Genomic DNA, 10,256 nt, shown 5'->3' on the forward strand with positions numbered 1-10,256 from the left:
TTCCCCCTCCCGGGTTTTGTTTTTTTTTTTTTAATAAGGAGAGAAGCCCGATGGGCGAAAGGAAACTGCTTTGTCTCTCTTCTGACGTGGCAAAGTCCTTGCAACTGAATCCAGTCTGGAAAAAAGTTGTGGGTTTTTCAGGAAATCATGAGGAGGAGTGTGGGGCGGCGGTGGAAGGGGGGCGGGGGGGGGAAGTCTTTGGGTTCGTGGCCTCTCTACAAAGGCGAACGTCACTTTTTGGGACCGTGTGCGCAGCATCTGGAGACAAAGTGGAGCTGGAGCTGTTCTAAACAATTCCAGATGTGGCGTTTCGGCAGTGACTCGGCTGGGTGGCCCCTCGGCGGGGCTGGAGAGCAGCCTCTTAAATCAGCAGCCGACTTCGTGCCAGACTGCGAGGCCCCGGTTCCTTCCAACCATCCCCTCCGGCAGGGACGGGCACTGGGGGGGAAATTCCTGGGGCCCCTCGGAGGCAGCAGGGTGGGCTCCGATGGAGCCGGCCCCATCCCGTGCCAAGGGAGGGCAGCTACAGCACAGGCAGGGCTGCCAGCGGGCAGCATCCTGGAGCTGCCTGCCGACCTGGAGGGACCGAATCCCTTTCTCCAGTGGTTTCTTTGGTGCTGCTGGATGCATCCTTGGAAAGGCAGGGAAGCCAGGTAGCCAGAGCAGCACCAAAAGGGATTTGTGGTCTGTTCTTGTGCCAGAGCGCTGCCGATTCGAGGGGCAGGCTCCTGGGGAGGGCAGATTGCTCCGTCTCAGGTAAAGCTCTTGGCTTTGGTCAGGGAATCGCGTGCTGTGGGCTGAGCTGAAAAGTGTGTCTTGGTGGACCTTCTCTGGTGTGAGCTTGAGGAAATCGCTGCCCCTCCGTCGCAGGAGTTCTGATCTCCGCTGTGTTTCTAGGGGTTGGGTTTTCGTTCTACTCAGGATGGCTAATCAGCATTAGCGAAGCGCTGCTGTGCTCACTCGCTCTCATCTCTCCCTTCCTCTTGTCCCCTCTTCCAGGAGAAGGAGAAGAAATACATGTTGCCTTTGGATAATTTGAAAATCAGGGACGTGGAGAAGGGATTTATGTCTAACAAGCACGTCTTTGCCATCTTCAACACAGAGCAAAGGTAAGGGCTGTGAGCAGGAGCCTCCTGAAATCCCTTCACTCTCTGGGTATCGCACCAGGCTCAAAACGCTGCCGAACACGCTCCACGGTTGACGGGCTGATGGTTTTGCCCTCCCTCAGTCATTGCTGGTCCAAACCCAGGCCGTGCATCCGGCTTCCCCGTCCGTTCGGTGTCGCGCTCCAAGGCAGGAGCATCTGTGATCTGGTGGGGGAGGATTTCTTCAGAGGAAGCAGAAGCTTGCCAATATTTATATACACATTCTGGAGGGATTTCGGGCTTCTTCGGGCATCCTGGTGTTGAGGGCTTGAGGTGCTGGAGGCCTCACTGGTGCTCTACCGAGCCTCCCATCCTCCGTGGTCCTCACCCCCGGCTCTGCGCCTTCTTCCTAGGAACGTGTACAAAGATCTCCGTCAGATTGAGCTGGCCTGCGACTCCCAAGAAGATGTGGACAGCTGGAAAGCCTCCTTCCTCCGAGCGGGAGTTTACCCAGAGAAAGACCAAGTAAACACTCCCTCTGACTTGTCCAAGCCCTCCCGGAGCAGGCTGGCCGAGGGGTGCTGTCTGAGACCAGCCTGGGGAGAGGCTGCCAGAGGAGCCTTCAGACTTGGGAGCTCTTGGCTTGGGTCCTGGTGTGTCACAGTAGGTTCTCGGATACCCTGGAAAATGCCGTGGTATCGCAGAAGAGGATGAACTTTATAACGCGGCCCTAGTTTGTGCTGCCCAGCCGATGGATCTAGTCGTTCCGGGCTACGAAATAAACTCTGTTTCAAAAAAGCATCCGTGTAGGATGGAAATAGGTGGAAGGGACAGGGAATATGTGCAGAGCAGAGGGGTTTCTTTCTGGGTCTGTCAGATCCCGACAGTAACTTGTGCCCTGCTTTCCCTGAGCAGACTGAGAACGAGGACGGCGCCCAGGAGAACACCTTCTCCATGGACCCTCAGCTGGAGCGCCAGGTGGAAACCATCCGCAACCTTGTCGACTCCTACGTCGGCATCATCAACAAGTCCATCCGGGACCTCATGCCAAAGACGATAATGCACCTCATGATAAACAATGTGAGTGGCTGCGCCGCGGGGCGGAGGGGAACCTCAGACGGACACAGCCCCTCCAGAGGGAAGGGAGCTTCTGGGGGTTCTGGGGATTTTGGGGTTCTCCAGGCAGCACACGCTGGGGAGGAGCCCTGGGCCCCCCTCGGCTTTAGTAGGAGTCAGATGGGCTGCGCCACGCTCGTCGCCGAGCCGGAACTGAACAGTGGGATTTGATGATCTTTTGATTCTTAATTTTTATGTCTTTGTGCTCGAGCTGCTTGGCAGCGGCTTTGCTGAGAAGGCACTTTGATTCTTGGCGTTTGCTCCCGCCTGGTTCCAGCAAACCAGGGACGCTGAACTGTCCTGCAAGTCCCGAGTCACTGGGGCTCCACGCATCTTCCAGGGCTGGAAGAGGTGTCCCCTGGCCCCCGCTGCCTCCATGGCTTTGGGTCCTCCAGCTGACTCCCCCAGCTTCCGAGCCAGCGGGTTTGCTGTCTCAGGCTGACCTTGGCTTGCTGTTTCTCTTTAGACCAAGGATTTCATCCACTCGGAGCTGTTGGCCTACCTGTACTCCTCTGCCGACCAGAACAGCCTGATGGAGGAGTCGGCTGACCAGGCGCAGAGGAGGGACGACATGCTGCGCATGTACCATGCCCTGAAAGAGGCCTTGAACATCATCGGGGATATCAGCACCAGCACCGTCTCCACGCCGGTTCCCCCGCCCGTGGACGACACATGGCTGCAGACGAGCAGCGGGCACAGGTTGGTTTGGCAGGGACGGGATGCCCGACAGGAATTAGTGCGGTGGACAACGGGATAACGCGGATTTGGGCTTTTTACTGGGGGAAAGGAGGGCTGCGGGCTGTCAGCGCTCTGTTCCCTCAGGTGCTTTCTCTCCTCCACAGCCCCCCGCCTCAGCGCAGATCTGCCGTCCTGCCGCCGGGCCGGCCGCCGGCCGTGAGGGGTCCAACACCGGGGCCGCCCCTGATCCCCATCCCCACAGGGGGACCCTCCTCCTTCGCCGCTCCCCCCATCCCCTCACGCCCTGGACCCCAGAACATCTTCGCTGCTAATAATGACCCCTTCTCAGCCCCTCCTCAGATCCCGTCGCGGCCGGCACGCATCCCCCCCGGCATTCCTCCAGGCGTGCCCAGGTAAGAGAACCCATTTCAGCAGGCTCCCCGGTGCTGGGGGAGGCTCTGGTCCTCGGTCTGCAGCCCTCCTGAGGGGGCGTGGGGTGGTCTCCTGCCCCCAGGGCTGGATCCTCAACTCGGGCTGAGCTTTTCTGAACGTCCCGGTGCCTCCGAGGTGCGAAACCCCTTGGTCAGGAGGGGAGTCGGCAGCTCGTGGTTTCTGTGGCAGGACTTGGAGCTCCCCTTCTGTCCCCCCAGCGCAGCCCCTCGCTTCTCCTGGGGTGGGAACTCTGGTCCCCCTCGTCCCTGCAGAAGGATCGGTGCCAGTTGCCGGTACCTCCGCAGCACGCGCCGGAGGCTGGGGAGCAAGCATGCTGCCGGCAGGCGGGGATGGAGGTCCCACTGGGACGTGGCCTCGAGCTGAGCTGCCACCACGAGGTCCCCTCGCCTCACCGTCCCCACGCTCACGCCTCTGTTCCCCTTCTCTCTGCAGCAGAAGACCCCCCGCCGCGCCGAACCGGCCCACCATTATCCGACCGGCCGAACCCTCCCTGCTCGATTAACTGCCCAGGGGCTGGTAGCGACTCCCAGAGCGGCTGCCCCCACGCCTGCCGCTTTCCTTTGCCGTTTTGGGGGGGGGGGGGAAGGGGAAAAAAAAACAACCCCCAACCCCTGCGTCTAATCTCGTTTTTAAAAACCATCCTACCTGTGATCAGCTCAGCAGAGTGGTTTAACCACGGCCAATCCCCATCAGCGCGCCGCTGCCCCTCCTCGGGACGGGCGCAGAGCGTCCCGGCATGTAAATGCCGGCGACATCGGTTTAGGACGGGCAGCGCTCCTTGCCCTCCCTCACCTCCGCTGCGCCTGAGCCGGGAAGCAGATAGTTGGCACTACGGCGGCGAGGGGCCGGTGCTGCGCCAGAGAAGCCCCCGAGTCCCGCTCTGCCCCCCCCTCCCGCCCCTGTATAATAAATCGCGGAGGATTAGATATTTTGGGGGGAGTCAAATATTGCACTTTGTCAGAAATCCCCCCCTCCCTCTCCCTCCACCACACACCTGCGCTCGGCGTTCGTGCCGTGGGATGGCCTGAATGTACGTGACGGGGATGGGAGAGCTCGGAGGTGGATGACTCCAAGACTGTCGCCTGTCTTTGGCTGCGCCCAGAATCTCCTAGAGCTGCCGTTGGGGCTGATCAGATTCCTGCCTATTCGCTTTCTTCCTCCTTTTCCTCCTCTTCCTCCCCCCCTCCAGAATTTTTGTATTAATATATTATATATAAAACTTAGCGATTTTTGGTTTTTCTCTCCCAAACCCGAAAGTCGATTGCTAATCTTGACCATAGTCTATATTTCAGTTTTTATAGCTTTGAGGAAAATTTATATATGGAAAATGATGGGACTGCAGATAGCGATTTGCTAATAAATCTAATCCGCCGCAAAGCAGGAGCAGACTCTCCAGGTAGTCCTTGTGTCGCGAGGTGCCGGCTCAGCAGTGAACCTCAGGTATTTCTTCCGCGATGCCCGCCCTCGCCCCGCTCCGTACTCGGTGCTCACCGTAAAGCGCCCGCCGCGGCGCATACCGAACCTTGGCCGCCAGTGACGCCTGAAGCCGGGCTGACCCGGGGAAAAAGACTGGAATAGCACGCAGGGAGGTGGGTCTTGTGGTGGGGGGAGCGTGCCGGAGCGTTCTGGGCAGCTCTGTGCCCTCCCGGTTTGTCATCACCACAACCCCTTGCCGGCAGCAGCTTTTCCAGCCCTGAGGAAGAGGAGGGAGCGTTTCTCCCCGCTGCCTCGAGCCCCCCGCCCAGGACAGGCTCTTCTGGGGATCCAGCTGCTCCCGAGAATCCTGTGCAAATCCCGAGGCGGGGGGAGGTTGTGTCTGGGAGGATGCCCGGAGCGAGGGGGCAGCCCTGAGCCAGCCGTGCCTTGGCCCCCGCAGCATCCCTGCCCGCTTTGCCGCTGCCTTCGGTCTTCCCCAAGGAGCTGGCTGCCCCACTGGGCTCTGGCTGGGAGCAGAGGTTGTAAATATTTTTACAGACTGTATTAATTGTATAAAAAAAAAAAAAAAAAGGGAAAAGGAAAAAAAAAAAACCACTCCAACAAAAATGTAGGTTTTTAAAAACATCAACTCCAGCCCCAGCCCAGCCAGGCTGCCGGGAGCGCGGAGATGGGGCTGCGGTGCTGCCTGCCTTAATCGCATCCCCCTTTTTCGCAGCAAAGTGTCCCGTCCCCAATTAATCCGTTAATGAGCCCACCCTGCCGCCCTGCCTGCTGTCATTCAGCCGGGCACCCCCAGGGTTTCGGGGGGCCAGTGGCATCGCCGGCACGGCTGCTCTATGCAGCTCTCGCCCCCACCACCACCCTCCCCAGTCCGTGGCCGGTGCTGCCGCCGCCTCCCCAGCCAGGGGGGTCCCATCCGGCACTTGCCCCTTCCCGCCGGCGGTTTCGGGGGCCTCCCCCTCGCTCACCTCATCTGGCCAAAAACCCAGCCCACTCCTCGCCTCTCCCTCCAGTTTGCCAACGTGTAAGTGCCTCCAGTCTGTATCCTATTAATAAACTAAAAAAAAAATTAAAAAAAAATAAAGGGGAAAAAAAAATACAAATCTTCTGGTGAAAGTCTCTGGCGCTTCATGGGGGTTTTGGTCTCGCCCTTTCCTTCTCCCTCCTGCCTTTTCCTCCAGTGTCCCGTTGCTGGTGGGGGGGGCCTCGAATCAAGGGGAGCTTCTGGGGGGATCTCAAATCAAGAGGGGCTTTTGGGGGTCTCAGATTGAGGAGACTTTGTGGGGCTCTCGAATCAAACGGGGAGATTGGGGGTCTCGGATCAAGGGGGGGCTGTCCTGCAGGCTGTCTCTGTGCCAGCTCCTCTAACCAAGATTTCACTGATGGCTGTTTAAAACCCCAAATCTTTTATTATTTGCATCAAACCATCATCCTCCGTGTAAGGCCCCCCCCCAGTGCTGCCAAAGCGCGGTGGTCCCCGCATTTTTGGACGTGTCTTTGAGCACTTGGGCTGCAGAAAACTGTTGTAGCAGAAAAATCCCAGTTGGAGCAAATGGGGGCCGGTGCAGGGCTGGGGCTGGATGCGGCCCCACAGCCCCGATTCCCCACTGCCCGGCTTGTGGCAGAGCTGCGTTTCTGTGCGGTCACGGTCCAGCATCTCCTTGTGCTTGGAAACAGTGCCGGAGGATGAACCGGTGCTCAACCGCGTCTTGCTCCAGCCCAGGAGGGACATGAGGGGTTCCGGTGGGATTTATCCCTCGGCAGCCAGAAGGAGGCCTGGACACGCGACCTTGGCCGTGGTGGGCGACCAGGAGGTCCAGGCGCAGCTGGAGCTTCCCCCAGTGCAGGGTTGTGCTGTCGGCTTCAGTAGGACTTGGTGCTCTGGCACGTACCGGAGTGTGCCGGGAGTTGGGCTGGCTCCAGGGCAGCCGGACATTGCACTAAGAGGGATTTTGGGGGATTTTCCATAGAGCGAGGGCCAGACCTTGCACCGGTGCCGGGCAGCGCGGCGAGCTCAGGTGTTTCAGGGTCGGTTCTACCCCATGGCAAGTGCCGTGCGGGCACCGGCTGCTCATCCCGCAGCCGCCAGCTGGGACGGGATGCTCCGGGGGCTGCAGCGGGAGGAAGGGGCGGTGGAGTGCTGTCAGTCCCAATGGGGTGGATTGCTAACGAAGGCACCGAGGGAAGCCGGCTGGGGCTTGTTGGGGGCTGATAGAACTGGGGTAGGGGGGCTGTGATTTGTGGGGGCATCTCACCCTGAGACTCCAGAGGCTCTTGGGGGGGGGACAGGGACCCGCTCAGGGGCTCCTCTGCAGCCGGAGCAGCCACGCTGGGGGGTCCTGGCTGGGGCACCCACCCCACCCTGTGGACAGGGGAGCTCCGATCCCTCTAAATGCTCTTTTTCTTTTTTTTTTTTTCCCCTGCCACCAGGAGACCGGCTCCCTCTGCGCCGCCTCGGCCCTTCTGAGCTCCGCTGCCCCCGCTGCTCCGACCCCGCTGTCCCACCGCCGCAAAGCCGAGCGGACGCCTTCGGCCGGGGGCCGGGACGCAGCCCCACGCCAGGGGCAAAGGACGAGGTGTCGGGGGCATGCAAGGCCTCTCCCCCCGCAGCTTTCGGCAACCTCAGGGTTGGAAAAGGGCTCCTGGGACTGCAGCGTTTCGCTCCGGTGTGAAAAGTCCCACTTCCCAGGCGCCGAGAAGCCACCCCCAAGCCGGGCCAGCCTCTTCCTGCTGCCCTCACCTTGCCTAGGTTGTGATTTAGCAGATTAATAATGACCCCCCCCTGCAGCCTGGGACTGGCTCCAGCTCCTGGTGATGCTGCATTGGCAAAGCTACGGGGAACTCTGCACTTGCCGCGGGGATTTTCCCCCTTCGCCCTCCCCTCGTGGACGTCCCTGGGGTGTTTTTTTCGGGGGCAGCGACACATAAAGCGCCTCCAACGCTCGCCCTGATTTTGGAGTATTTCTTGCCCCGTCTCTCTCCCAGCCCAGCTCTGTCGTCCCCCCCCATTTACAGGCACCAGGAGCGACATTTGCCGCTTGAATTCCCTTTTCTGGGCATTTTTAAGGCTGGATCTGCTCCTTATGGCCATCTTGGTTCTGTTCCAACGCCTCCCGCGGAGGAAGGGCCAAGCCTGCACCCCTGAATCTGCAAGAGCCGCAAGGAGGGAGACTCTGGGCGGGGGAATCCTGGCTCTGTGTTGGCCGAGGAAAGTCCTGGTTTCCCCCGAAGCTGGAGGGATTCGGCAGGTCCTTCGCGGATGCTCGGATGAGCCACAGGGCAGCGGCATTGGGAGAGCAGCTCCGGCAAGCGGTGAGCCTCCAGGCAGCGGTTTCCATCTCCGCGGTGCTGGCCATGCCGTATTGGAGCCAGCGGGCAGGGCCGGGTCCACGTCCTACCCGATAAACGCTGCGGGAGTGGGGAACCCTCTCCCCGAGCAAAGTCCTTCCCAGCTCCAGCTCCTCTGGGGCCCTTTTCCCTCCCGGTGGAGGCAATTCCGAGGAGTTTGTCCAGCCCCCGGCTATGGCTGAGCCTATAAACCACCTCAGGATCCCAGAGACTCGTCCCCGCAACTCCCCACAGGGCCCAGAATAAACGGATTCCTTCCTCAAAGACTCAGGGATGCCCATTCGAGGCCCTTCAGTGACAAAATGCAGGGGGGTTTCGCCCCCAAACCTTCCCCCCCCCGAGGTTCGCATCAGCTCCAAGACACCGCGGTACAAAGCTGGGCAGGTTTAATCCCCGCCGGGAGGGAGCAGCAGCAGCCGGAGGGGAGCACGTCCCTCCTCCGACGCCGTCCCGGCAGGGAGCCGAGTCCCGTGTGTGTGTGTGTCCCCCACCCTCAGCCCCATCTACGTCCGCACCGTCCTCTTGTCCTCGAAGAGGCTCTTCAGCATGTAGACCTGGAGGAAAGCCACCACCACCAGCACGCCCAGGTTGACGGCCGACCAGAAGTTCACCCGGCCCAGGTTGCTCTCCTGCAGGTTACGGTCTCGGGCCTCGAAGGCTCGAAGCAGCGTCTGCATCTGGATGCTCCGTTCCAGGCGGCTCTTCATGGTCTCAATGGATTCCTGCGGATGGAAAGGGAGGCACCGGTCGGACGTGCCGATCTCCGCTGCCTCCTCAGGGAATCCCGGGATGGTTTGGGTGGGAAGGGACGCTTGGAGCTCAGCCCGTCCAATCCCCCTGCCACGAGCGGGGCCGTCTTCACCGAGACCAGGGTGCTCAGAGCCCCGGCCAGCCCTGCCCCGAAGGGTCCCAGGGACGGACAGGGCATCGACCCCCTCCCTGGGCAGCCTCTGCCAGGGCCTCACCCCCCTCGGCGGGAAGAATTTCCTCCCTAGAGCCAGGCCGAATCGCCCCTCTTTTAGCCGAAAACCCTTCCCCCTTGTCCCAGCGCTGCCAGCCTGCCGAAAGAGTCTGTCCCCGTCTTTATGGGCAGCGCCGCGAGGTGCAAGAAGGTCTCCACGGAGCTGTCTCCCCTCTGGGCTGAACACCCCCAACTCTTCCAGCCCTCGGATCAGCTCCGTGGGCTCCTCCAGACCCGCTCCCGCAAGTCTCTCTCCTTTCTCTGCTGAGCGGCCCAGAGCTGGGAGCAGAATCACGGAATAATTTAGGTTGGAAAAGACTTTTAAGATCAAGTCCAATCGTCAACCCAGCACTGCTGAATCCAAACGCAGGACTGTTGGGGGGGTCTCGCTGGACTCGAGGGGCAGAATCCCCTCCCTTGCCCTGCCGGCCACGCTGCCGGTGATGCTGCCCAGGAGGCGGTTGGATTCTCGGGCTGCCAGCACGCGTCGCCGGCTTGTGTCCAGCTCTTCATCCTCCACGGGGCGGCTCCGATGCCTTCATACCCGTCTGGTACAGATACCGGCCCAGCCGCAGGACCTCACGCTCAGCCTCGTCGAACCTCATCCCCACCTTGATGTCCTCGATTTTGACATCCAGCGTGTCCTCTGGCTCTGCCGCCTCCACCCAGCCGTCGCCTTCCTCGTCCTCCTCCTCTTCCTCCTCCTCCTCCTGGGCGCTGTCGAAGATGAGCTCGAAGAACACCAGCTTCTCCGAGATGGTGCTGAAGGAGTTGTCGAAGCAGAGCTTGTAGTCGCCGGCCTCGGTGGGCTCCACGCTGCCGGGGTGGAGAGGAGAGTGGGGTCAGCGGGACGGGACGGGAGACGGGACGGGAGACGGGACGGGAGACGGGACGGGAGACGGTCAGGACTCACGTGTGCGCCCCGTCGGAGCGGCGGGACTCGCTGACCAGCAGCAGCCCCGAGGGACTCTCCAGGGAGAAGTCGACGTCCAGCCCGGCCCCACCGATCACCTGCCGGAACCGGGGATGGACACCGGTACCGGGGACACCCCTCCAGTACCGGGGATCCCCCTCCTGCCCAGCCCTGGGCCCTACGTCCCCCCACACCTGCCTATGGGCCCGGTACCGGTTCCCCCCCAACTCCTTCTCCCGTTATCCTCCTCGGTACCGGCTTCCCC

General features: G+C 61.0%; 2 protein-coding genes across 7 annotated transcripts in view; one reads left to right on the forward strand and one right to left on the reverse strand.

Moving 5' to 3' along the window:
- Window positions 1-5,298, forward strand: part of DNM2 (dynamin 2) — a 33,579-nt gene extending 28,281 nt beyond the window's left edge. For 4 of the 6 annotated variants that reach the window (XM_010571192.1, XM_010571195.1, XM_010571196.1 and 1 more), the window contains 6 exons: window positions 1,000-1,109; window positions 1,499-1,610; window positions 2,001-2,165; window positions 2,668-2,900; window positions 3,044-3,292; window positions 3,765-5,298. In XM_010571192.1, the coding sequence (XP_010569494.1) occupies window positions 1,000-1,109; window positions 1,499-1,610; window positions 2,001-2,165; window positions 2,668-2,900; window positions 3,044-3,292; window positions 3,765-3,834 (939 nt within the window). In that variant the 3' untranslated portion in view covers window positions 3,835-5,298. The remainder of the gene's footprint in view (window positions 1-999; window positions 1,110-1,498; window positions 1,611-2,000; window positions 2,166-2,667; window positions 2,901-3,043; window positions 3,293-3,764) is intronic. The other 2 variants (XM_010571193.1, XM_010571197.1) reach the window with 1 other exon arrangement.
- Window positions 5,299-8,343: 3,045 nt separating this feature from the next.
- Window positions 8,344-10,256, reverse strand: part of TMED1 (transmembrane emp24 protein transport domain containing 1) — a 3,107-nt gene continuing 1,194 nt past the window's right edge. The window contains exons 2-4 of the mRNA XM_010571206.1: window positions 9,992-10,089; window positions 9,690-9,894; window positions 8,344-8,839 (exon numbers count right to left, since the gene is read on the reverse strand). Coding sequence (XP_010569508.1) covers window positions 8,621-8,839; window positions 9,690-9,894; window positions 9,992-10,089 — 522 coding nt within the window. The 3' untranslated portion in view covers window positions 8,344-8,620. The remainder of the gene's footprint in view (window positions 8,840-9,689; window positions 9,895-9,991; window positions 10,090-10,256) is intronic.

Source organism: Haliaeetus leucocephalus, unplaced genomic scaffold, assembly GCF_000737465.1.
Source record: "Haliaeetus leucocephalus isolate CR32 unplaced genomic scaffold, Haliaeetus_leucocephalus-4.0 Scaffold310, whole genome shotgun sequence".
NCBI classification, from domain to species: Eukaryota; Metazoa; Chordata; class Aves; order Accipitriformes; family Accipitridae; genus Haliaeetus; species Haliaeetus leucocephalus.